The sequence below is a fragment of the Rhopalosiphum padi genome, chromosome 3, assembly GCF_020882245.1.
Source record: "Rhopalosiphum padi isolate XX-2018 chromosome 3, ASM2088224v1, whole genome shotgun sequence".
Taxonomy (NCBI): Eukaryota; Metazoa; Arthropoda; class Insecta; order Hemiptera; family Aphididae; genus Rhopalosiphum; species Rhopalosiphum padi.
The window spans coordinates 23,084,795-23,111,291 of NC_083599.1; the positions used below are offsets into that span (position 1 = coordinate 23,084,795).

General features: G+C 26.2%; 1 protein-coding gene across 1 annotated transcript; it reads right to left on the minus strand.

The window, feature by feature from the left end:
• Nucleotides 1-246: 246 nt before the first annotated feature.
• On the minus strand, nt 247-26,344 carry LOC132927522 (uncharacterized). The gene is made up of 6 exons (XM_060992065.1): nt 25,814-26,344; nt 19,360-19,464; nt 15,800-15,950; nt 13,902-14,044; nt 13,326-13,478; nt 247-1,106 (listed from the first exon to the last, which is right to left on the minus strand). The coding sequence occupies exons 1-6, from the start codon at nt 25,896-25,898 to the stop codon at nt 943-945; spliced, it is 801 nt and encodes a 266-aa protein (XP_060848048.1). The 5' UTR covers nt 25,899-26,344; the 3' UTR covers nt 247-942.
• Between the last annotated feature and the right edge of the window lie 153 nt (nt 26,345-26,497).

The following is a 26,497-nucleotide window of genomic DNA, read 5'->3' on the forward strand; positions in this document are numbered from 1 at the left end:
ACATTGATTTAACCTAGTTATTTTTATTAACTTACTCACTTTCAGTTCAATCAATATTTAATTTAGAGCCAAATGTTATAGGTTAAATTGACTATTTAAAAAGCGGCGTATTGTAAGAAACAAACGCTCAATGACAATGGCTGTAAATTTTAGACTTGCACTAATATGTTCGTGCTGATATCCATATATTACCAAATTAAAGAAATAATCATATTATATAGGTAGTAGGTGGAATTACTATTTACATGCTATTAATAGTTAAATATTTATTAAATAATTATTTATGTGATTTTCCTATAATTCATTAAAGTGGTTTTGTTTTTAGCGTATCCATGGCAATTATAATTTTTAATCAGTAACTTTTGTGTCAACAATCTGATTCCTATATCGTATCCATAGTATTTAAGTATTAGGGTTGTGCAATTTTTTATAAATAAACTATATAATCTCAAAAAAAAAAAAAAACTAAAAAGTCATGTCTAAAATTCATTTAAAATCCATATGACTACACTAAAATATTCATTTAAGCGTGTTTAAAGATGTTTAAAAAAATTAACGTTTTGAACACATGGAAAATGATCAAAGTTTACTAAAGAAAAATACTATTTTTATATCTATATACGAAAAAAATTGTTTAATTTATTTAGGGACTTATCAATTGTAAAAAAAAGTTTTATTATACTAACTTTAAAAGTTTAAACAATTGTTAATGTGATACAAAAAAAAACAATAAATAAATAAATAAAGAACAAAATTGATGAAAATCATTAAAAATACCACAATACAAAAGAAAAAATTCACGAGGTCAAAAAACTGACCTAAAATATCAAAAATGTGCTACAAAATTATATATAACTCAAATTTTGTGTTGAGAAAACTAAGTTTTACTCTAAGGTAAAAAAAAATGTATTTTTCTATAAATTCACAGCCCTTTTCATATCATCAATGCGTTCTGGTTGGTGGAAGCAAAACGTCGAAGGGAAACATCGACAACATCTTGTTGCACATGTCCATTTGAATGTTGTCGAGTACTGGTCCAACGGCCGGATAAAGTTCGTCAGTTATTTGTATTGCATACTGGTTTACAAACCTCAACGCCACTCGGTCTGCAAACAACAGAAAAATACATTTGGTGATTATTATAATATTATTAAATTATTCGACTATGGTACGGCAACATTAGAATAACCGACCTCGATCATAATACTCAAACACAACCGTTTACTCGGTCCATCATAAATATACACATCCTCACGGGCACACGGTGGCTAGATACGGAACGCACTCAGCCCTCTAATATTATGAATGCGATTAAAATAGCGTCACCCTAAAAATTATGAAGATTTCCTCCCCCCTTCAAACTAAGTTTGTTTTTATCGAAACAAACTGATGTGTGTTGCAAAATAATGACGATGGTTTGGAACAATTAAAACCGATCGGACAAAGTTCTATTAGTTAGTTTTACCGATTATTAAGAAAAGTATCGGGAATTTTCCTGAACGTTGGTAAATACATACAAATTTCTGCCAGATGTTGAAGCAAAATTACTCCTAAAAAAATTGCTGACTGGAAACACAAAAATAATAATCATAAGCAACTCCGCTCAGAATCTGAATTATTGCAGTTGATTGAATATTGTTTTAAAATAAACAACATTAAGTGAACACGGCGGCCATACTATATAATATCATCATATTATATAAGTATGCAATATTATTATACAATTTATTGTTAAACAATAACCTATAGGTATAACAATATACATATCAATATCGCTATACACGTTATTGAACATCTAATAAAAGTTTTAGCTGAAATGTAATTGGAAATATTTATATAGAATAATTACAGAAGCCTATAGCGACCAATTAAATATAATATTATATTGTGTACCTATAGGTAGTCACGGTAATTTAATGATTTTAATCATTTCAACAACAAACCAACCATTATTATTATTAACTATTACTCGCAGTATAGTTCACGCGAATACATACTTTTAGTAATTGCTTTGTTTTCCGAGATATTGTATATAAAACTTCTTCAAAGTAAAAATTATTCAGTTAGTTACCAAGGTGTTGAAACTTAAGTATTTTACTGTGGAGTAATTTCATTTAAAAAAAAAACAGTATTACGGACGTCAAAAGGTTTTAAAACGCGATAAAGTAATTTTAAAATGTACTACTCGAGGAACGAATTTCATTTTTCGATGTAAAAATCTCAATAAACAGTTCTAAAAATTATAAATACCTGTGTATTATAATGTTTTTCTATACTAGAGAACTTCGTGAGATCGCTTATGCAGAAAAAAAATTATTTAATTGAATATATAGATACTATAGTTATTATAACCTACCTATATCGGTATAAAACGTATGACTGAGTGAACTATAAATTAATATATATTTACCGACAGAAGTAAAAATTACGGGAGGTAAATCTTGCCTGTTACAGCTCCATTCAAAAATTTGTTCTGCAAAGCAACATATTATTATACTACCTACCAATTTATTATTAAAGAATCTATAATATAGACTATAATACAAAGCGAATCATGAATCGATTATTTATGAAAATATTTAAGTCTAAAAAGAAAAACTTTCAGGATCTAAAGAATTACACCAGCGTCTCACTATATACAAGATGATAAATTTAATAAATGATACTTATTATTATATAAAAAAAAAAAAAAACATTTTTGAAAATATTTTGATTACATCGTTTTAACACTTTTAAGTAATTACACAACAAAATTTTTTAGAAAAAATTATTTATTTCACTAATTGTTATCATTATTATTTGTAAGTTTTTTACTCTTTTGAAATTTTTAATTTCATGTTTTGAAGTAGAATATTATCGGGAGTATTTCAAAGTATAAAAATCTAATTTTTGGACCATTAGTTTATTACAAGTTTAAAATTTAGACGAGTAGAGTTGAGGAACATAATTTGATGGATTACTCGAATAGAAAATTATTGTTTCAACGATTTAAAATAATGTAAAAAAACATTTGTTTAGAAAAAAATGAGTGTCTTATATTATTAAATGGATCATTCAGTACAGAAACTAAATGTTTTAATATTCAATATAAATAAATGTAGTATGAATTTTACTATCTAACAAATTTGACTGCTGTCAAGAGTACCTAAACTATCCGTATATTGTAAAAAAAAATACATATTCATGTCACAGTACATATTTTTTATAATTCATGTGTCATATAATATGTCATTTTTTAAAAATATGTGACTTACGCTTTTCCATAAATTAATAATTCATTTAATTCACATGGATGACATGTAGGTGGCAAACCCTAATAATATGTAAAGTTTATCTTAAATATGATTATTTTATTTTATTTTACGTTACATTACATTGTCTTCTACTAACACAACAAATATTGTTAAATTAAAAAAAAAAATGTCAACTTCAATAACTATAAGTTGTAACTATCTATTTCAAATATTTTTTTATAAAATCGATTATTCATAGTCTAATACTCTAATTCAGTGGTCTTCTTCCTTTTTGGGCCCACGACTCACTTTTTAGACCTACATTTTTCACAACCTACGAGAGTTTTGTAGAAAAACAAAAAAAAGCTAAAATTGATTAATACTTTGTAGTAGGACTAACTTAAATAACTTATATTATGATTTGATATTCATATATTACTATAATTTTATATTATAGAATATAAATTATAAATATAATTATTATTATTTAAATATTATTATAATTATAAATTATTTTTTATTTTAAAAAGATGACTTAACGCGACCCAAAAATGGGTTAGGTTTTTTTACGATATCTGTATCGTAATGGTTTTGATAAACGGTTATAGGATAAAGTCTGCGACCTGCAAGCGGTTACAATCCGATCGTCTGTATATTATAGAATACCATTATCGAAAAAACAAATGTTAGATACTAGATTACTACAATCACAATATTTTGTTTATTTAAAATAAATCGAATAATGTAACACACGTAAAATCTCAAAATTGATCGATTTTTTTGTATTAAAGAAATACAAATCAAAATTGTTTTTGTTACAAATTTACTATTTGATTATTTATTCGTTCACTATAAGTGAAAGTATAGAATAAAGTATTTAGAGTCAGAACTTATAATTATTTATTCTATAAAATGTATTCTAAAAACAAAATAATAAATTTTTGTGCGCATTTAAACTTTAAATATTATGAATATTATGATATAATTTAAGGAAACTTTATATCTATACCTATTTAACTAATTATTTTAAAGCTCCATCCACATTTTGCATAGCATTAGCATAGATACACATTATTTTTAATCACTTATGATATGTTTACCAGGATTAAACACAATTGTTTTTAAACATAGTACAAATACCACGAATTTAAATATTTCCTTAGCTCTTTTGTTTAAGTAGTTTCTCGGTAATTATTATATATAGAAATTCCATTACTAGACGCTTTCGAACATATAATATGGCATTCAAAGCTTTGTGCAGGTTATAGCAGTAAAAGTCAACAATTTAAAAAAAAAAAAATGTTTTATACATAAAAGGGGAAAACATTATTTCTTTTAAGTTTTAAACAAAATCGATATGCATGCAGTAAAAATTTCGATTGGACCACCTTTGAATAGTGATTTTTTTTTTAGTTCCGATAAATGTTATTATATTGTAAAAAATACAATTTTTAACCTTTTAACTAAAAATAACAGCCATGAAGGATATACCCGTTTATAAAGGTAAGTATTTATACCTAGATTACTTAATGTCTTATCTCATCTAGTGTGAATTGAAAAACCGTAGATAGACAGCCTGTTTAGTAATACCAAACAGAAAATATTTGCTAACGATAAAAATACGTTCAAATAAAAATGGCTTGTGGCTGTTATTAATTAACTATAACAACTCAAGGTAACAAAAATAATTACATGTACCTATTGAAATAATACTGAAAAACTGTTTTTATACGAGTAGATGAACATTAAGAGCGTTATTTTAGATCTAAATTTATTAAATCATATAATCGTCACAACTATTCATACAAAAAAACGAATGAAAAACTATAGTCAAATTTCAATCAAGATTATTATAAGCTAGTTGTGTATACATATGGTGACCAGACGTACTATTTTTCGTAAGACAGTATTTTTTTTATGCATGTCCTAGTGTCCTTAACAATTGTGTTAAGTACATAAAATTGTACTCTTTTTTTGAAAATATTATGGACTAATACAATATGTTTATGATTTTTATAGTTTGAAATTAATTTATATAATATATTTTATGGTTCAAACTAATGCAATCTAATTAGTTGGTAGCATATTTAATTTAATTTGTTATCTGTTAATATGTTTCCTACATATTATTAACAAAGATTCGTATTTACTTATTCAAATTTTATTTATGGTACTTGAATGTTTTTAAATATTGTCATCATTATATTATAATGTTTGTTAAAAGAGTTCACAAGTTATTTTATATAATATAAAATTATATATGTTAGCTTTATCATATTATTACAATAACTTATTTGGAGTCCGTAAAGGTATTAAAAAAATTAATAAGCAATTAATCTTCATTGCTATACATTTTTTTTAATTTGTATTGATAAAAACTTTCGGTCAAAATCGTTTTTAGGATAAACTGATAATAATTTACTGCTTTCAATTTTCAAGTAAAACCTACCCACCACCCGTTGACTTACTATATGCAGTAGCCTATACATTTTAAGCTTTCGAAAATCTTATATCATTATATCAATGATATAAATTTTAAATTAAATTTAATATAAATCCGAAATCAGAAGACATAGAGCGGAATAGACGTGTAAGATCACCTGCATGCATATTTAGATGCGTCATTCTTTGTTTATTTTTTCTAAGGCTCACGAAATATTTTTTAAATTAATTTTACTTAAAAAACAAAACTGAGAATAAAAAGACAATAATAATTTGCAAACTTTTCCATACAATGTTCTTTTCGTTGTTGAATAGAAAATCAATATAATTATTATAACGTCTGATATAAATTCTTTTTTTTTTTTTTTTGCGCAAATGGGATATCTGATTAGGACAACAATACGCAAATGAGTATACTTATAATACATTATAGAGTTATTCACTAAGCTTGCTCATTCCATTGTTATTTACTTTAATTATGAATTCATTCAAATTCTGATTTTTAACATTTTTAAGTGTACTCGTGGACTATAATAATTATATACAACTATTTACATTTTTTTATACCATATAACTTATAGCCTATAGGTATGATATAAGGAATGTTTTGTGATGACACAAGTTTCTTTTTTCAAATAAGAAATAACGTTTTTTACGGTTAGTTATTTAGCAGATGATTTTATCAAAAATGTCGTTGTATCTAACTTGAAATTCCAATGAGTAGTTTCTAAGTTATTAATATGTATAAACAAATTTAATAGTTCAAAAACTACTCGTTAGAATTTCGATTTATGAACGACAACAACCATTTCAGAAGAGTTATCTGATTTACAATTTATAATGAAAAGGTAGTACATTTAAAAGTTCCAATAATCAGAATTTTAATAAATAAATTAGTTATTAAAGGAAAAATGGAAAATTCACTTTGTATGTATAATGAGATCTTGAGTCTTGAGATAAAAGTAAGTAAAATGTTTTATTATATCTAGTAAGTAGTAATAAGTATAATGAGATACAAAAGGTGTATTGAAACGAGTATTATAATATATATAATGGCATACTGTGTTCGATTCATATTACAAAACGATAGTTTGCTGTCATTCGTGCATCGACAGGCTTACATTTCGATAAAGACATTTTTAGATATTTGATATAATGCCATATTATAACATATAAGACATAGAGATGAGTTGGTGCTGTAAAAAACACACTTTTATAAAGAGAGTTTTCTATTATTCAAAGGAAAATATTGAAAAGTGCGAACGCATCATTTGGTTTAAAAACGGTATTTCACTAAAATTAACTAACTAAATAAATAAATATAAATATATTAATACACTAACTATATGTTAATATTAAAAGCTTATTGGTTTATGGAATACTGCTAAAAATACCTTATTTTTAACTGGTAAAAAATACAAAGCTCAAAATCTATATTATCTACAAACAACTGGTATTCTTAATTTTGAAAATGATACTTTTAAAGTTTAAAGATCATGTCTGACAATAAAATTAATGCTTGGATTATTTTGTTCAATTAAATATAGATATTATGATAACGCACTTTGAATATTTTTAAAATTTCAAATTGTAATATATCTTCTTATAAATCTATTTATGCATATTATATTCATTAAACTTATAAAATCATATTACACGTACTTAATAGTTTTTATGAAACTATTTTTGAAGTCTAGCTATTATCCTTAATACTTATATTATACGTTTAAATTAAATCTTAATAACTCAAAAACTATTCATTTAAATTTTAATATAAATACAAAAACATTTCCAAAAAAATCATCTGCTCTTCGGGATTTACAAAAAAAAAAAAAATGGTTCTCGTTTGGAAAAAAATAAGCTTATATCGATATACAGTAGGAATTCCTTAATAATGGTATAAGAAATCTAATTATTTAAAAATATGATCCTTTAATTTATACTTAAATATTTTGAAAACCCAAACTTTAATAAATTATTTATTAAATAAAACAATATAGGATTGAGGAATGGATAGCTTGGTCAATCACTCTGTATATAAGCTGTGAAAATGACTTTTGGGCACATATAATATTGTTTCTTACACATACACGGTAAACATGTATACGAAATAATATCACTGTAATACACACGTCTGCAAACAAAAAGAGACAAAGAAAAACAAAACCATTTTTCATTTTGCAAAAACAAAGTACGTATATAATATAAAGAGGTGTGCTTCAAAGATTACGTTGTTGGTCGTTATCCCGAATATAGAAAAACTAAAAGAAAATATTAAAATATTTTCGTTTGTGATGTATTATTATTATATTATGTATCTTTATTAAAAAATTTATTATATTAAATGCAAATTTAAATATAAAAAAAAAACAATTTTAAATAATGAAATCATCTATGCCACAGACATTAGAACAGTCCGTATACCTATTCATTTCGACATAGACTTGGATATACCTATGGCAGATTCTTGAATATTTAAAACAAGGGCTCCACGATTACTACGAACGAGTCTTTGTAAATTATTTCTTAATGAAAAGCGGCTGAGCGGATAAAAGTGTGCAGTCACAATGAATAATTTTTCAAAGCAGACCTTTATAGACAAAGAAAAATATATTGCACAATATTATTAATGCTGAAGCCTTGTAAATAGTTTTTGGTGAATAAATTTAAAAATATATATATAACAAAATTAGAAGATATTTTTTTGAAATAATTTTATCTGACTTCTGCACTTGTCTTGTTATTTATAAATATTATGTTTATTTTACATTTTCAATTTTTGAAATTTGAATGTAAATTAATATATTTAAAAAAACGCCAACTGGCAACTGTATGCAAGAGTAGAATATTATTAGAATATTTATTGACATCCATTCCAGGAATATTATGTTTTCAACTACAACGTAATAAACTTAATCGATTTTGTTAAAAAAGTGCACCAAAGCCATGAATGTCTCAATTTTCGTCAACGCTTTAATAATTTTTCTTCGTGTGCTACTCGAGAAGGAATACAAAGCTATAAATCAATAAATAACGTCTTTAGAGTACGTAGGCACTTGATTAAAATGTCAAACCAATAAAAGAGATACTTAAAACTTACTTTTAAAGTGCATCACTTGTTCCACTTAAAAAAATGATAACAAACTAACTGAAAATAATACACACATATAGTATAATACATAATACTCATAAGACTGAAATCGAATAATATTCTACTGAATGACATTTAACACAAGACACTCGTTATTTCAAAAATTAAACTTAACTAATAAATTAAAACGTTTTGAAAATATTTTTTTTTCATAATTTTAAATCAATGAAGTATTGATGAGCTAAATGGGGTGTCTCATAGAATGTTGGTCCACTACTTTGTTCATCTAAATTTTAAATACTTATAAGTAATAAACTATATTTGTCGGAAATTTAATTTTTATATATTGAAATAATCCAAATAATATTCTGCCTTTGAATGTACTTACTTATTTAAATAATGTACTCCCACATGACGCAACAGTTAATATGATATAGGACGTATGATAAATACATAATATGAAATTCGAGTTTTTATTCAAAAGAGTCAAAAACTTAAAAGATACCAATAAAAATATAATTTTTTTCCAAAAACATTTTATAATTACTTACAATAATTATATAAAAGAAATATTTTCAAAAACCTTATTTTTTTTCTAAAATTATGAGTGCCATACGTTAAATGGATCAAACAGATACACTAAAATACAAGTAGTTTTTTGTTCTACATTTTACACTACTACTATAAAGTATTGGAACGAAATTCGGTTTGCAACTTTTTTTTTTTATAGCGATTACCCGTATACACTTATACTTTATAGTCAATTTGTATTTCAAAAGTTTTTCATCCAACGTGATATGGGGCGCAAGGTTGCACACAATTAATTTTGTTGTTACGTGGTTATTTACATTTATATATAGTTAGATATATTATTTTAGCATTACCTAAATATTATTACTATTATTATTTTATAACATATATACTATTATTATATTATGTATAATCGCATCAGTCGTTCTCGTGACACGTCGAGCTTGACAACTACATAATAATATAATATGAATACGACGTGTCAGGTTCGTCGAGGTAAATAATTTAACAAATGTATTATTATATCAATGGATGAAGAGCAGTTAGGTGATGAACAAAAAAAAAAAACTTTTTAATAAATCGAAAGTCTGAAATTTGAAACTAGCTAGGTAAATTACTCACTACTAATTAACTACTCACTAGATAATAATGATAATAATATGACCTCAGTTATCTAATACAATCTATTATTTTAGATGTCTAAACGTGGTTACTGGTTCAGACCAAAACACGTGCGTATATTTTTTATAGTTATAACTGTGCTTAATTTATCGGATCAAATATACAGACATTCACACTCAGCTCCTGGATCTAGCATCTCACAGTTCTTCTTTTTAACTCTATTAAACATTAGATGAAAAATGATTATATTTTTAGAAGTTAGGAACAATGTATCAAAACTGCATCGACTTTAATACCTATTAACTAATGATTACATCTCAAACGCATAATTGTTTATTGAAAATCTATACACTTCACACATACCTAATTATTTTCAATGTAATATTATCATCTATAAACGGTTGTAAATATTACAAAATATGATAGGTAATTTACAACAAGAATGGAAATTCTGCAGGATAAATGTTTCAACCAAGCAGTATTTATTATTATTATTTTATTAATTTTTTTTAAATACCGTTTTCCAAAAGATCTACTATTCAGAATGAATTATTTGCATAAAATAAAGCTGTTTTCTGTTTAGTCATAATTTTGATACTGAATTTTATCGACGTAAATAATTAATTCGTAGACAATTTTTAAACTATTTAATTATAATTAAAGTGTATAACTTAAAATGTTTATTAAAACTGTGTCTACACATTAGTAATATTATTTTATTGGAAATTTTTTAATGCAATCAGACTGGGACTTTTTCCTTTAATCCAAAGCTACTAATTATATTCAACATGTATTCTAATAATAATATTAAAAAATAAAAGTTAAAAAATATTTGTGACGTTTGCTTTTTGGAAAACTACTATTGCAACTCGAAAAGAAAAATCAACATATATTATATTATATTATATTGTATTACGAGTATATTAATATATTATTATTATATAATGAGTTTCGTCACCGATTTCAGAAAATCGCGCTATGAAACTTTCCTTTACACGGTATTATTATTGTTATTATTATATGTCATGAATATTGATGCTCGTCAGGTATAACCTACGGAAGTGCTGTAGTCACGTTATTATTATTCAAATTAACATGGTTTCTGTCAGCCACCATCACATGTGTTGAGTCACAATATAGAAATATTATGATAATATATCCTGATCTCGGAATGAATACAAGTTCAAACGAACTAGAATGAAAATCACGATCATAATATTTTATTTGAATACAATTATTTTACATTGTGATCGTTTTTTTTGACGTTTTGGATTCTAAGATTTTACAATGATTTGTGATATTACTTTTTTTTCATTATTAAAAATTGATATAAATATAACTGTGATTGATAACATGTGTACAATATACAGTGAAACCTTAACGAACACCTTCAAACAGCGGACATTTTTTCACTACTTATCTTAGGAAAACTTATAATTACGGGATACTTTAAAGTCTATATAACTGATACTTTTATGGTTAGATTTTGAAAATCTTATCGTAATTATTATCCAAAATCCAACTATATTTTATCACACATTATTATACTATTATACAGTTTATCTTATCCACGTATGAAATATCCGTCTTATTCGTTAACTGAATTTTGTTTTAAATAATAATACATAATATAAGTATATACCATACATGCAAATAATATAATATAATATATGTATATCATGTTTTCGATATATTTTGATATTGCTCATTTTTTCATTTACCTTACCCCCTCTAAACAGCAGACCAAATTTCGATAACTGTGAGTGTTCGGTATTTAGTAGTATCACGACTGTATACCTACAAATTATAATATATAATATTTAGTAGTAACATAGTAATTACTTAGAGTGTAATGTTTTAATATATACAATTTAAAAAATTATATTCATGTAATTATTTTGTTAACATTTTCATTTCGATTTCACGAAAGTTATCTTTGAGATGTAAATAATATAAAATATTACACAAGTATAAAATAATAGTTTCCATTTCATGAAGTAGATAAAATATACTATATCCATTGGCTATTTCATGGAACCAATGTTATTTGACTTACTATGATCATGTTATTTATGAAATAAATTACATTGTGGGTGTGGCATATGTATGAATATTGTATGTATACTACTATATTTAGTACCTATATGTTTATTTACTTAGGTACATAAACTATGTTATTATTTTGAATTTGTAAAAATAATATCATTATTATGTATATATATTTTTTAAACTAGCTATTTTTTTTTATTTTTTTTTTTAGACTAAGCGAGACGGTTAATATTATATTGATTTTATTTATATGACGTGTTTTACATTATTTTGATAATTAAAAATAATAATAACATAATTTAAGAACAATATAATATACAAGTTTATTAATTAAAAATATAAACTGAAAAATGTGAAAAGATAACGTGAGGCGTTTTTTTAACAAAAAATGTTTTACTTATATCGATCCAAGTAAGTATTATTTTACAGGATAGAAATCCATTCCCTATTAAATTTTAATTGACCTATCACTTATATAAAACAAATCTGATTATGTTGCACTATAGCTATTATCATATACGTGACAACATATAAATTACACGGTTATTACGAAGAATTATATGCCCGAATTATGTAAATTTATATGAATATCTTATAGGCTATTTTCCGAGGTAAATTTTCCAACCTTTATTATTTTTTTTTAATTTTAATTCTTACTTTTTAGTAAAATCGATTGGTACTGAACTATTTATACCATACTATATGGGCATAAATACCGTGTGTGATACACGTACACAACGGTTTATTTTTGGATATTACCATTCGCACACAACTCATTCGATACAAAACCAACGAAATAATATAATAATATTATATTTACACCACTCGCACAAACAGCAGTCACCAAAGTTAATACAATTAGGTCAGCTGGAAGTGGTTTACTCGTATATTTTATTTCGTACCGCATATAGGTATAGTATAATATTAAATTTCACTGGTCGTTTGTTGACATCATACTATGGTATTATATATACAAGCAGTTTGGCTCCTGCTGAATTTCCGAGAAAAAAAAACGAAATCAATATTTACGTCAGTAACACAGTGTTATCAATATATATATATATATATATATATATATATATATATATATATATATTAATATATTAAATAACATTATTAAACGAAAGACGGGAAACAACAACAACAACAACAACGAAGTGATGTCTGTAGCAGACAATCGCACTATACCTTTACTTATACTGTCAAACCAAACTTCACCCGCGAATAAAGATGCCAAAGGTGGTATATTATATTATATTAAATTTTATTATAATATACCTTAATATTATACGAGTACTATATTACCAAGCATCCTTTCGCGATTATTGCGATTATATTCAAAATAATAATTAACTCACTCAACACCGCGTTTCCTGGCACCAAATCACTGGCGAAGATTTTAGTTTCACCGAATTTCGGTGGATTCGAGCGAAAACTTTCAAGCTGTACGAACGTGCTGTTTTCCATTTCTTTCAGCTTAGCCTTCAACACGTAGCTCGTCTCGACGTTCTCTGCAACACGGATCGCGCGTTATTGTTTAATTATAATAATATTGTAAGCGCTATGTGCGCTATGTAGATAATATAATATACAACGTAGGTAGGTATATGTATATATATATATATAACGTAGATAATATATTATAATATTATACAATAAATATATGCGCAAGATAGTTTTGAAATTGTTTTACACTGTTTGTACGTCTATATATATATATATATACATATGTGTGTGTGTGTTAAACGCTCATATAAGCTTTTTAGACGCACACGCCCTGAAGGTTGGTAGGTATATAAGATTGTATGTCGTATTAATATATATACCGTGCATATATGTATTACAGGTAGCTTATGTACCTATACAAAATAGTATATAATATTTACGATGGTCTTATATTTTTACACATAAATAATATATCAATTTAACTTTACTGAATGTTATGTTGTATCGGCCGTTGGCGTTTATCGGCATACGTCCCAAATATCCTTTGAACTGATATTGACCGGAGCTTAATAAGTTTTTGAAGTTTGCGGAGAATCCCACTTCCATTTTATTTGGGTTTTGAAGTTTTGATCTATATAATATCACGACGTATTAATCAAACACACATCATATATAATATAATATATTCGTAAGTATTATATTGCGTAGTATGTGCGTGTATAGATATATAAGGAAATTCTACGAATTGAATTTTCGGTCAAACATAATATGAACTCTACTATAATATATATTATACAGACTATACCTACAGGGAGCTTCATCAAACATGTTCATCTTATTTTTCTTATTCAAAAGTGTATATAGTTATTCAAAATCTGATGTTTGAAATATTTAATTATATTTTATGACGATATTGTCAAATTCTAAAGATTTTTTTTAATATTTGAGCAGTGTTCTTCTGTTACAGCTATACAAACTTCTAATCTTTCTTTCAAATGAGAATTTGAATTTAATTCCTCTATTTAAACTATTTAGCGTAGGTATATATTTTTTTTTAAATGTTGACAATATAAGTTGTTGAACTTATTTATAATTATTCAAAAAATTTGAATTTGAATAAATTTAAATTAATTATTAAATTAAAAATCGGGGAGGGAAAGCATTCTTCGTGAATCACTTTTTATGATGAACCTATTTATATTATTATGTCCGTATATACATGTACACGTTAAATAAAGTTAAATAAATACGTACATTGACATAATATGCGTTAAAATGTATAAGCCTATATACGTGCATTTGTTATCACGTACCTGCAGAATAAGTCGTCAGTTTGATTGTTAATCTTAAGAGGATATCCGTGCAATATTTGTTTTCTCTCTCAGACCCACGAGAAAAAATAAAATAAACTTGATAAGCTCTTTACCTGTTTATCTATATTATATTATACAGCTACAATGAAATGAAATAACTGATTTGAGTTGGTTATGTGGAAGCTGCTAATAAATTCGAAGAATACTTTTATCAAAATTAATCTAAAAATCTACTCGTAGGTATGTCAATTGTCAGTGATCCTACATTATATAGGTACCTACGATCTACCCTGAAATCGAAACTAAACCTAAACTCACGCTAAAATATACGTACTTTAAGAACCAGTCGTATAAAGTATTCAAAAAAATAAACTCAAATATGTATTCAAATAATCTCTTTATTCTTTAAATAGAATTTTTTTTGAAATAGAAAAATACTTTTAAATGTATGAAAAACAAATTTTTTTAATCAATCCGTAATCCGTATACATATAGTTGTTACAAGCATTATTTGATGCTGTATCTATACTATAAATACAATAATTATTTGTATATTTATCATGTAAGTATTCATGTTTATACATTAATTATAATTATTTTATAAACATTGATTACCAGCCATTTTCCAGGGCGAAAAGCCTGGACATTATGCTATAGTCATTATACTTTTATACTTTTATACTTTTATACTGTTGTTTATACCACTTGTCATTATATTCTGTTTTGCTACCTGCTTATTACTATACATAAATTATATATATATTGTTACATTGTCTATGCCATACGAATAAATAAATAAAACCAGCCATTCAAAAATTAAAACTGACATAAATTATCGGTAAAAAATATATTTTTTAAGTAATCGAATTCATTTTTATGTATTCAAATGTTTTTTTCTAAATTACTATATTTTTAATACGTATGAGTATTCTATACAGAATTTTTCAACCATATATTTGGATATTAAAAATCTAACTAATATACAACATAAGTTTTAAAAGATTGGTAGGAAATAACCTACTGCAGAAAATATATACATTTCACCTTATATTATACATCTATAAATATCTTACCTGAGCGATAACAACTTGACTGTTGTCAAACCTTCAGTCATCATGTTCTTTACTGAAATTTTTCCACCAATCAGACGAGCTTTATGTTCGAAATTTAACGGATTTTCCAAGGGCAATGGATCAAATTCACGCAAACCAAATTCATCATTACCTATAGTCATATAAATACGTTCAATAAAAATAATTCGTATTTATATTATTTTACTTTATATAAATTATAAATATGTTAAGTCTATAAAGTTACACATTTATTTGTAAAATATTACACAACAAATTAAATTATATCATATTTATGTATACGTATTTGAAAAATGGAAATAGACATCTTATGCGTAAAACAAAGTAATAAAAAATTATGTTTTTAAAAATTAATATCTAAATTGGAAATTCTTTACGATTTGTAAACAGATTTTTGGAATAAAGGAGTTAATTAATATATAAACGTATTAAATTTGAAAAGGAATTTACAATAATTATAGGACTACGTTGTTAAAACAAAAATAATTTTAATAAAAAACAAAAACTTGTAAAAATCAGTTTTATTCAAAATCTTATTAACATATAGAGTAGAAATAGAATTTTTTAAATCGATTTCCAATGCACCTAATGAAGTCTTTCACATTCAAAGAAAAAAATCGAAATCGGATCGTTCTACAACGTGTGGGAGTTTTTCCTGTAGGCATATTATTGAGCAAAAAATAAACAACAGGTCCCATAAAAAAAAATATATAAATGGACATAAAATATATTCCAAACGGACATAATAATGATTAATGAGCACGATTTATTATTTATTTTCTTAATGTATTTAAAAATAATAACATCTTATTATCATAATTATTATTATTTTATACTAAGAACTTACATAAAAATAATTTTAGAAAATTCGTTGAATTCCATTTGCACGACACTCGCACAAAGCTTTAAATACCGTTAAATACTTTATTGTTTTACCAACTAAAGAATATTGTAAAATTTGAAAAAGGATTTTATTATTCCCGGAAAATATATTATATATATAAGTACTAAAATAAAATAAATAAGGAGTATTTTAAAGTTAATTTCGTGCGTTCTTCTATACAGCACTTGTTTTTGGGGCTGAAGTACTATATAGAGGTTTATGTAGATTTAATTTGGTACAGCTGGAGTCGCAGTGGCTTGCAGACTTAAATCATACTCTCATAAAAGGTACCATTTAGCTAAGCGTTAAGCACTTCCAAAAAATTACGTAAAACTAAATTATCAATTTTAAAGATAAATTATGAATTCCTATAAAAATAATTTATGTTTTAAACAAATTTTATAAAATCCATTTCTACGAAATTAATATTAAATAAATTATTACTTTTAGCATTTACAAATATATTCCAGAACAATTCCTAAAAGGAAAAGTAAGAAGAGTAATTCAAAAAATGTGGATAAACGCTGAATTTTTTTTATTATAATATTATACATACATATACTGTAAATTCCGATATGTAAACATTATATTATAATAATAATTATTATTAAAGACGCTATAGCAGCCGTCACGTCGACCTCTTGTACAGATTATAAGTTTAACGTAGGTGTATAGCATATATTATGTATACACAATATACGAGAATATAGCTGTTCCGATGCGTGGAAATATTTACACACTTCCATGTTTCTGATCTCTCACGCACAAACTTTTGTATGATGTACAGTACATTTTATGCCTGTCAAGTCCCACCTGATATTTTAAAGCAGATATTATGTTCATCCAAAACTGAAAACATGATATCGAAAACCACCCACTAAACTGCTCGAGCTCGAGATTAGTTCTATTTTAATTTATTTTGAATAATTAGTTTTATTATGTTCTACTGCGTTTTACTAAAATTTGACAGTTGTATTTTTACGCGAAAAATAATTAAAAACTGTGTTTTATGTATAGAGTGAAACCTCCCCTAACGGACACCTACCAATAGCGGACTATTTCTTGGAGACGAGGACATTTCTATTACTTTTTAATTTAAAAACTTCCGAATAACGAACGCCTTTTTTAAAAAAAAAAATTAGGAATAACATGAAGTTTTACGCAAACCCAGTGTTTGACAAAATCGATTTTTTTTTTAGTATTACTCAAAAACAAACAACCGTAGATACTTGAAATTTCACAAAATATTTATGTTAACATTTCCAACATATGAAATAATTTTCTAAATATTTTTTTTTGAGCTATTTATAGACATTTGGGATTATCAATCTTTTTTTCTCTGAATGTTAATAACATTTTTTGGCTCAATATGCTTGAAAATTAAATGTAAGTTTCTATATAAGTTTTTCATTCACCATATTTCATATAAAATGATTTAACAATGAATTTTAATTAAAAACATCTATTACTGCAGTGTTCCACTCGACACTTGGCCGCCTTTTTTATCTTTTGATTTCTTTAAATGGAAAATGGGTATTGTATTGATATTATATTATATTTTAAATGTTAACATTTTAACAATAATATTAGTTTTTATTTTATTTGACTAATTTTTCAATTGTTAAAACTAATAGTGCAATTTTTTCCTTTAAAACATTTACTTTTTATGAATTTCAAAAATGTAGGTACCCCTTCTGAATAACGGACAAAATTTCAGTGACCGAGAGTGTCCGCTATTCAGCATGGGTTTCACTGTATTATAGTTTACAAGCATCCCGCTTTGAGGGGTCACATTATCATAGACACACTATATCAGTCAGTGTGTATAGTGCCTATTAAAAACATTATATAAAAATTAATTTAGTTGAACGGTTTTCTAAATCGAACAATCAGTTCATTAGTTAAAACATCCGATTGATATTATTTACAACGATACAGATTTTAGAAGATGAAAATTTAATTTAGTAACCCATTAAATGTTTGTTTCTTTTTATTTTTCATATGCCGTTAAAAAAAAAATATGGCAATCTATAAAAAGACGTACGCGAGTATCAGTGTACGGGCTATTATATCAACTGTACATTGCGCCAAAAATCGTTTGGTCTAATTTTCTTCTATATGTTTGCATGTTATTAATATTGTAAAATAGTCCGATTTTATTGGACGAACAGTTATTCAAATCAAAAGAAATAAAACCGACCACGGTCAGTATTAAAAATCGGTTATTTGTGTACTTCTTTATTTATTTATTTACACGGGTGCAGTGTGACAAAAAGGAACGTTTCCATCTCGTTGGAATAACGTGTTAATATGTTATAGAAATGTCCGTATTCTGTAAAACGCAATAACATTTATTATTATTGGGTACTTAGTACTTATTTATATTATACCTCTTCGGGTTTATGTTATACGAGACCAATAAAATTGAAACTTGTTGAAAAAGCCGCCGCGCGGCGCGTCTATATCAGAACGTAAAACGTCTTGACCCATATTTTATTATTATAAACGTATAGGAAGTATATGTGAGCGAAAAAATCATCAAGAGTCTGGTATGATTTCAATGATTTGTACGTACAATAATAATAATAATAATAATTAATAACGTAATATCGTATAAGCATACGATATTATATGATGCTGCTGCATCTTCTTATGTTACCTTTATGGAATTGCTCGACCACGTCGTTAATTCTTTTGCGGATGCAAACGTCTATTTTTGGGTCGTCCCGAAAACATAGATCTGTGTATTCACCCGGTCCGTCGGCTGAAAAAAAAAACAATTTACACACTATAATATTATTAATATTATAACGTTGTCGGTCGGTCGTACACGCTGCGCGCATATACCACTCGCAGTATTATAATCGGTGCAGTAGGTACAGTAAAATATTATTATAATATTATTGTTAATTTGTATAATATCATACGAGTGAACTATACAATATTATATTAAATTACATTATATTATTATAATAATAATTTACGCAATATAAAATATTATTATCGTTTTCGGATATCGTCTGAACCGTTGCTTACTTATTAATTTGTCAACATCCGTACACGTACACACGCACACACACACACAAACATACACACACACACACACACACACACACACACACACACACACACAGATTCGGGTATTTATACCCCGTTTCGTGTGTATATATACGCGCGCGCACATACACACACATCCGTACACGCTCACTCGCAAATTACAGATATTATTTTAGAACGCATTCGAAAATAACCGAATGGAAACACACGCCAGTGTGAAAGACGATATTGTGCGGCGGCGGGCGCGCGCGCGCCAGTGCATGTGTGTTGAAAAAATGTATTTATTTTTTGTTGCAATCACGGCGACGGTGATAATATTATACGACAATAATTATTGAAAGGCTTGGTGAACGATAACGATTTTTCTTGGTTTTTTATTTGCTTCGTTTGATCTCTCGAGAAAAAAAAACGTCGTCAAAATTCAGTCTCTGCAAAAGTGCAAACACAAGCTGACGATTGTCACTATTATACCATTACGCCGCACAATATATACATATATATATATATATGTTATACGTCTGATATCGGACGTGTACACGAAACAAAACACAATGGAATCCTAGTGTGTTGATATATTATATATGTATACTATATTTATTCGTCTTTCAATATTTAAGAAACACTTACACACGAAGAGACAACATTATTATGTGTAACATCGTAATATAATTATTGCACTTATTGCAGTAGGAGATATATGATGATATAATACTATAGATTACCTTAATATATGCGGAGAATAAAGCGGACTGATGATCTTAGGTCCTGGTTGTAGTGAACTTATTTAGGGCCTGTAAATGGCAAATAAATCCCCAGATTTGATAATTTATCAAATTATTACCAATCAAGGTGAAAGAAGGACTTTTTAAGTTTTGTTTTTGAACCATCGCATATATTGATATATTATTTTATTAATTTTTATCGTCAATGTATACTACCCAAACATGGACGCAGAATGCGTCGTTTGTGCCCCGGAAATCTAACTATAGAAACTCATGCCAGACGGGAATCCGTAATAATAGTCGCATTTCGTTCTCGAATAATTTTCGTTCCGCCATATTTTTGATATTACACGTTATAATATGTATTTGTATCGATATACATAATATACAATGTACATTATTAAGTAAAGGCTAAACGGTTAACGAATACCACTGCAGTTTATAAATAAACAGATAGACAGTCGATTCTTGATAACTCAATTTTTTTATTTCAAATACAAATAAATTACCTTCAAACGATATATAGGGATTATTTAGTTTTTGAATAACTCAAATATTTTTTTTCCTTTTCAATTTCGAGTTACTGAGAAACGAGAGTCTAAATATACATTAAATTTGGTACTGTAGATTATTTTTAATACAGAATAACCATGAATTTGATAGTATATAATAATTATAATATTATTTATTATTGTAAATAAAAACGAACCATGTTTGTGTAAATTATACACTCGAAACTCAACAAAAAAAATACACAATGGTTATATTATACGCATTCGGAGTTTGCGTTTCGCGATTCGTTAAAATGCACTCGTATATGTTGACATCTACGATCGCACGTGTTGTACGGTTGTACCTCTTTAAAATATTCGTTAGTACTTGTTCACGACTCATGAACTTTTTTAATTTGTGGGGTTCATAGATATTCATCAACAGAGCAACCTCCTAAATATTATGCATTATATAAAATCTATTCGAGGTATGCAAGTTACAAAATGAACATAATGCACTCTTCAAAACAAGCTATCCAAGGAAATTTAAATTTGTTTGTGCAAAAATGTTTGTAGATAGTGAAGATGAAGTTGCGATTTGAATAGTATTAGGTATATATGTTTAAGTGTAAAATATAAAAATGAGAATATGAACAAAAAACATTGAGTGTTTGGACCACGAAATTATTTTAAAAAAATATAAGAAACATTACTAACAAATCTAAAAGTCTTAGTGGTTTTTTTTAAATTCAAATACATACTTCCTTCGATAAAATCCACATAAATATTTATTTTGAATACTACACAACTGTAATAGTGGTGATGCTCTGTGAAATGACCTGATGTCATCGGTAAATAGCAAAAGTTTGAGAACTTTAAATTTTGATGTCTCCTTGAAATGAATACTGTATAGTAATGCTCAATTTGATAGATTAATACATCAGTGAACAAGACAATCGTCTGAAAAATTTTATTTCTGCTATGTGCTAAGAATAAATCATTTGCAAATATTTTTAACACTGTTTCTTTTTAGCAAGTAATAATAATATAGCTTTATTAAAATCTTAGTTTTTTGTTAAAAATCTCACCCCAACTTATATCAAAAATTTTTGTCTGCGTATTTTTTATTAATTCAGATTACCTAACAGATTAAGCGAAGGTATGTAATAACAATTTTAATTTAAATTTATAAATATTTAAAAATATATTATTACCTAGATAATAGATAATTATAAGAAATAGATAGCACATAATAGAAATTACAATTCTTGTTTTTTTTAAACATAATAAAAAAATATCTCTTAAATTCAACACACATTATAGTAAATAATATTATTGATTATTAAAGTCAATATTGAAATAATTTCAATTTTTTTGAAATTTTTATTAACTATTGTAGGTATTTACAAAACATATAAATGGTATGCTGGTTCAGTCTATACCTTCTGATTTTTTTAAATTTATTGTAAATAATTTATCTTACATCATGTAATCTAACCATTATAACGCATATTATAAATAATATCTAGGGTAATGTGTATTGATAATTAATTGTGAATGATAAAGCCACTGTAGTTAAAAAGTTAATTGATAAACATTTTCAGAATATAGAAAGTGTTTATACTTCAATAAGTTATAGGTATACAAATTGTATGGCTTCCGTTTACACCAAGAAAGCAAAATGGATAACATTTACAAGAATTTAATATTTAATTAAACAGAATATTGTTGTTGTTTTATTAGTCTAAAATCAGAATAACTTACTTTGATGCGTACAATAACATACGTAATTTTAATCAAATGGGAAAAGTCACTTGGTGTAAGACTTACTCTGACCCAAATTTACTGAAAATTCAAAAATTTCATAGAAACCTTATTTTGTTTTTATAAAAATTATTTATACCTGCTAATTAAAAACAAATTAAATCATTCGATTAAGTTATACATACATATTGATTAGATTAGCGAAATTGTAAAGAGTAGCTGTTTCATAATATGTCAATTATAAATAGTATAAAAAAGATACTTAAATCAGTTTAATCATATAATAATACAAATATATATTTTGAACCCTTAAAGTTAAATATTTAAAATATTTTGAAAATTTTAAAATTAAATTCTAAACCAGTAAACCTAATATTAATATATTAGTGTTGTAGTTATTTGCATTAATTCAATAATACTTAGTCCAATAAGCGGTGACTACTGTATATTATGACATATACCAGATACCTATGTATTTATTTTTCATAACCACTTTATTTGAATGTTAAAACAATACGTATAGGTACAATATGATTATTATTTTTTTTTTTTAAACTTGACACTTGTTATATCAGTAAGTACCTTTTTAAATGTTCTTTAAAAAAATCCGCTTTTATACTTATGTATAATATCAAATATAAATAAATATTTTTAACTACAATAAATCTATCGGTAACTTTTACTTTTAATTTAATAGCATAATAAAGCAATATAGTTATAACTATTGTTAACTATAAAGCATTAACATAACCTATAGTGACGTCACTGACATAATTAAGACAATGCATATGAGGTTGCAAAGGACGTTTAATGTCTAGCCCAGAACATTTTTACTATAGATATATAGCTTTGTTTATATAAACTCTAAAATTAATAAAATTAAAATGATTTTGAAGAAAAATTAAGATAATATCCATTATTATTTATACATAAATATTTTCAACGATATTTAAACAAATATTTTGTTTAAAAACAAAATAGCCTAAAATATTACAATGATTAAGAATAGTAAGAGGGCAATAAGACATAACAACCACTTTATAAATGCCTAGTGCATCTCGTCATTGAATAGATTGCTGTACTTAATTAATGTTTTAAATTTGTATATAGTGATAAATCATTGTATACGATGAAAAAAGATTCTGAACGAAGATGTTCGTCTGCTAATATGTTTATATGAAATACCGTTTTGACAAATATTGTCAAGATTTTAAATTCAAACCCTTATACAACTACCGTAGCTTTATACTAATTGTCTTTTAAAATCTCGTAGTAAATACCTCCTCTTAAAAAACTTGCAATACATTTTTGAATTCAAAATATTATTAAAAATTTGCAAATTTTCATGGTTTTGATAAATGTTGTCAACATTTTAAATTCAGCCCTCATTATAAATAGTCACTACCAAGTATAACCTAATAGGCATATAATAATATATTTCGATACATTCGTATTGCATAATATTAATTTATTGTTCGCGAATAACATTACTAATAAGTATAATTATATAAATAATATAATAATTATGACTATAAAATTTATTTTAATGTATTAATGGTTCACAATAAATTAACAAATTTAAAATATAGATATACACGAGTAACGATGTTAAGGTTTTTGTCGCTATAATATTATGTGCATAAATCGCCAAATAGGTTTTACTATTACAATAATACTATATAATACTTTTTAATTTTTATATAACATAGTACTTAAGTCTAAAATATCTACTTTTATAATAACAATATAATACTTCAATTTGCTATATTTTCGTATACCCAACGGCCAACATTTTAAAGTTTAATCATTACATAAAATCTAAAGTATACTAGTTACACTGTTAATTTATTACATTTGCCATTTCGGATTATGTATTTATTTATTTTATAATTACGTGTTTATATTATTATTTTATTATGCTTTCTGTAAGTTTTTTTTATTTCTTTTACGAATATCGACAAATATTTTTAATTTTATATTCCTAAGCAGAACATTATTTTAATACTTTTGCTGCATGCATATATATATATATATATATTGTTCGAAATTATTAAATATAGTATATATAATAATTTCGAATATACAATAATCGAATTTCGAACAATATGATGGTCGTTAATTAGTAATAACTTATAAGGATTTAAAGTTTAGACGAGTGGGATAGAATAGTATTATATGAGTACCTCGAAAAATATAAAATATCCACTATACTACACTCTTCTAAATTTTAAATACTCATCACTACTAATTACCTACTTGTTCTAAATATTTTATTTTATAGATTTTGAGACTTTATATTACACAAACTATCCTTGGAAATAAATGATTTTTCATATACAATGCTTTATCATTGAATTCAAATTTAACAATTTGCGCTTAAAACCCATACTATTTAAGAATTTACTATTCTACTTTTTTATAGCAGTTAGCAGACCTAGTTCTCTGCAGAGTATAAAGTTTTTGCATATCGAAATTCTCAGAAAAATATCCGAAATATGAAATATTTAATGAATATGAAATTTAAAATAAATATATGTGCTGTCATTCGAAAAAATAAAAACTTAATGATAAAAAAATCCTATAACATGTATTGTTTTTTAGTAGCTTCAAATAATGTAAAAAAACAAATATACAAATATATATATATATATATATTTCCAAAAATCGAATACGAACGACTCTTATTCATTAGACCCCGGTGAACCGACACAGACGAACACGTGATACAATAATACATACCATATAAATTATAATTCATAAGAACAGCGTTATACTATGCGCAAGCAATTACACAAGTATAATTTATATGCTAATGATTGTCGCGTGCTCGCGTATAAGTGTATAGTTCGCTTTTTAATTATTATATTGTATACATGATTTGGTGCGCACACAACGGCGAGAATATTATAACGTGCAGATATGATGATGTACCATACAATATTATTATCTTTGATATCATATTATATATTATACGGTGCCCAATGTATACCTGTACAGTACGAGCCTGCACGAAGTATATATTATATATATATATTATATATATATATATATATATATGTCTTACATTATATTTACTTACCGGAGTGAACGAAAATTTTCGGCGAGATGAAGAATTCCATCGTGCAGACAACGAACCAACCGAATACGACGTACTTATCGTTCATCTTAGCCGTGTGTACAATACCTGCTATATAATGTTATAATCGCGTTATTGTTTTTTCGCGTGCGACGACGGAAGGTTTTGCGAGATAGAGTCCGGGCGCGTTTGTAACGACAACAACAACAACAATAATAATGATAATGATAATCGATATTTCTACTGCAGTCGTTATAAATATATGTGACTATACGATATTATTGCGCGGTCGTCTCTGTGTATGATATTATAGCAATGGGACGACGATCGCGACGAGATATTGTGCGATATAGGCACGCTGGTAATATACGCGTCCGGTTTTTTACGCAGTCACGCGAAATCCGTACGGCCGAAGAATAACGGTGGGTCGTAAGCGACGCGACTGTTTTAAGTCGACGGCGCTAAAGATTCGGACGCTTTGGGTCGGCGATCACATCCGCGTGGCCCGACGCGTTTTCACGCGGCCGAGACAATGGCCGCAGACGACAATAAAATATCTCGTCGCGCGTGTATAATATAATACGATCGATGTGCCATCGGTTATTATGGCGGGTTTCCCATTGATTTCGCAGCAAAAGAACGGGACGTCCCGTACCGTTCGATCGATTGTTCCGGGCGGGGACCTCG

Excerpts from the sequence above, each read along its gene's own strand:
- LOC132927522 (XM_060992065.1), bottom strand. The coding sequence starts at position 25,898 with ATGAACGATAAGTACGTCGTATTCGGTTGGTTCGTTGTCTGCACGATG. Across the intron at positions 19,465-25,813 it reads GAAAATTTTCGTTCACTCCG|CCGACGGACCGGGTGAATAC; the intron begins GTAAGTAAATAT and ends TTTTTTTTTCAG. Across the intron at positions 13,479-13,901 it reads CCGATACAACATAACATTCA|AGAACGTCGAGACGAGCTAC; the intron begins GTAAAGTTAAAT and ends TCCGTGTTGCAG.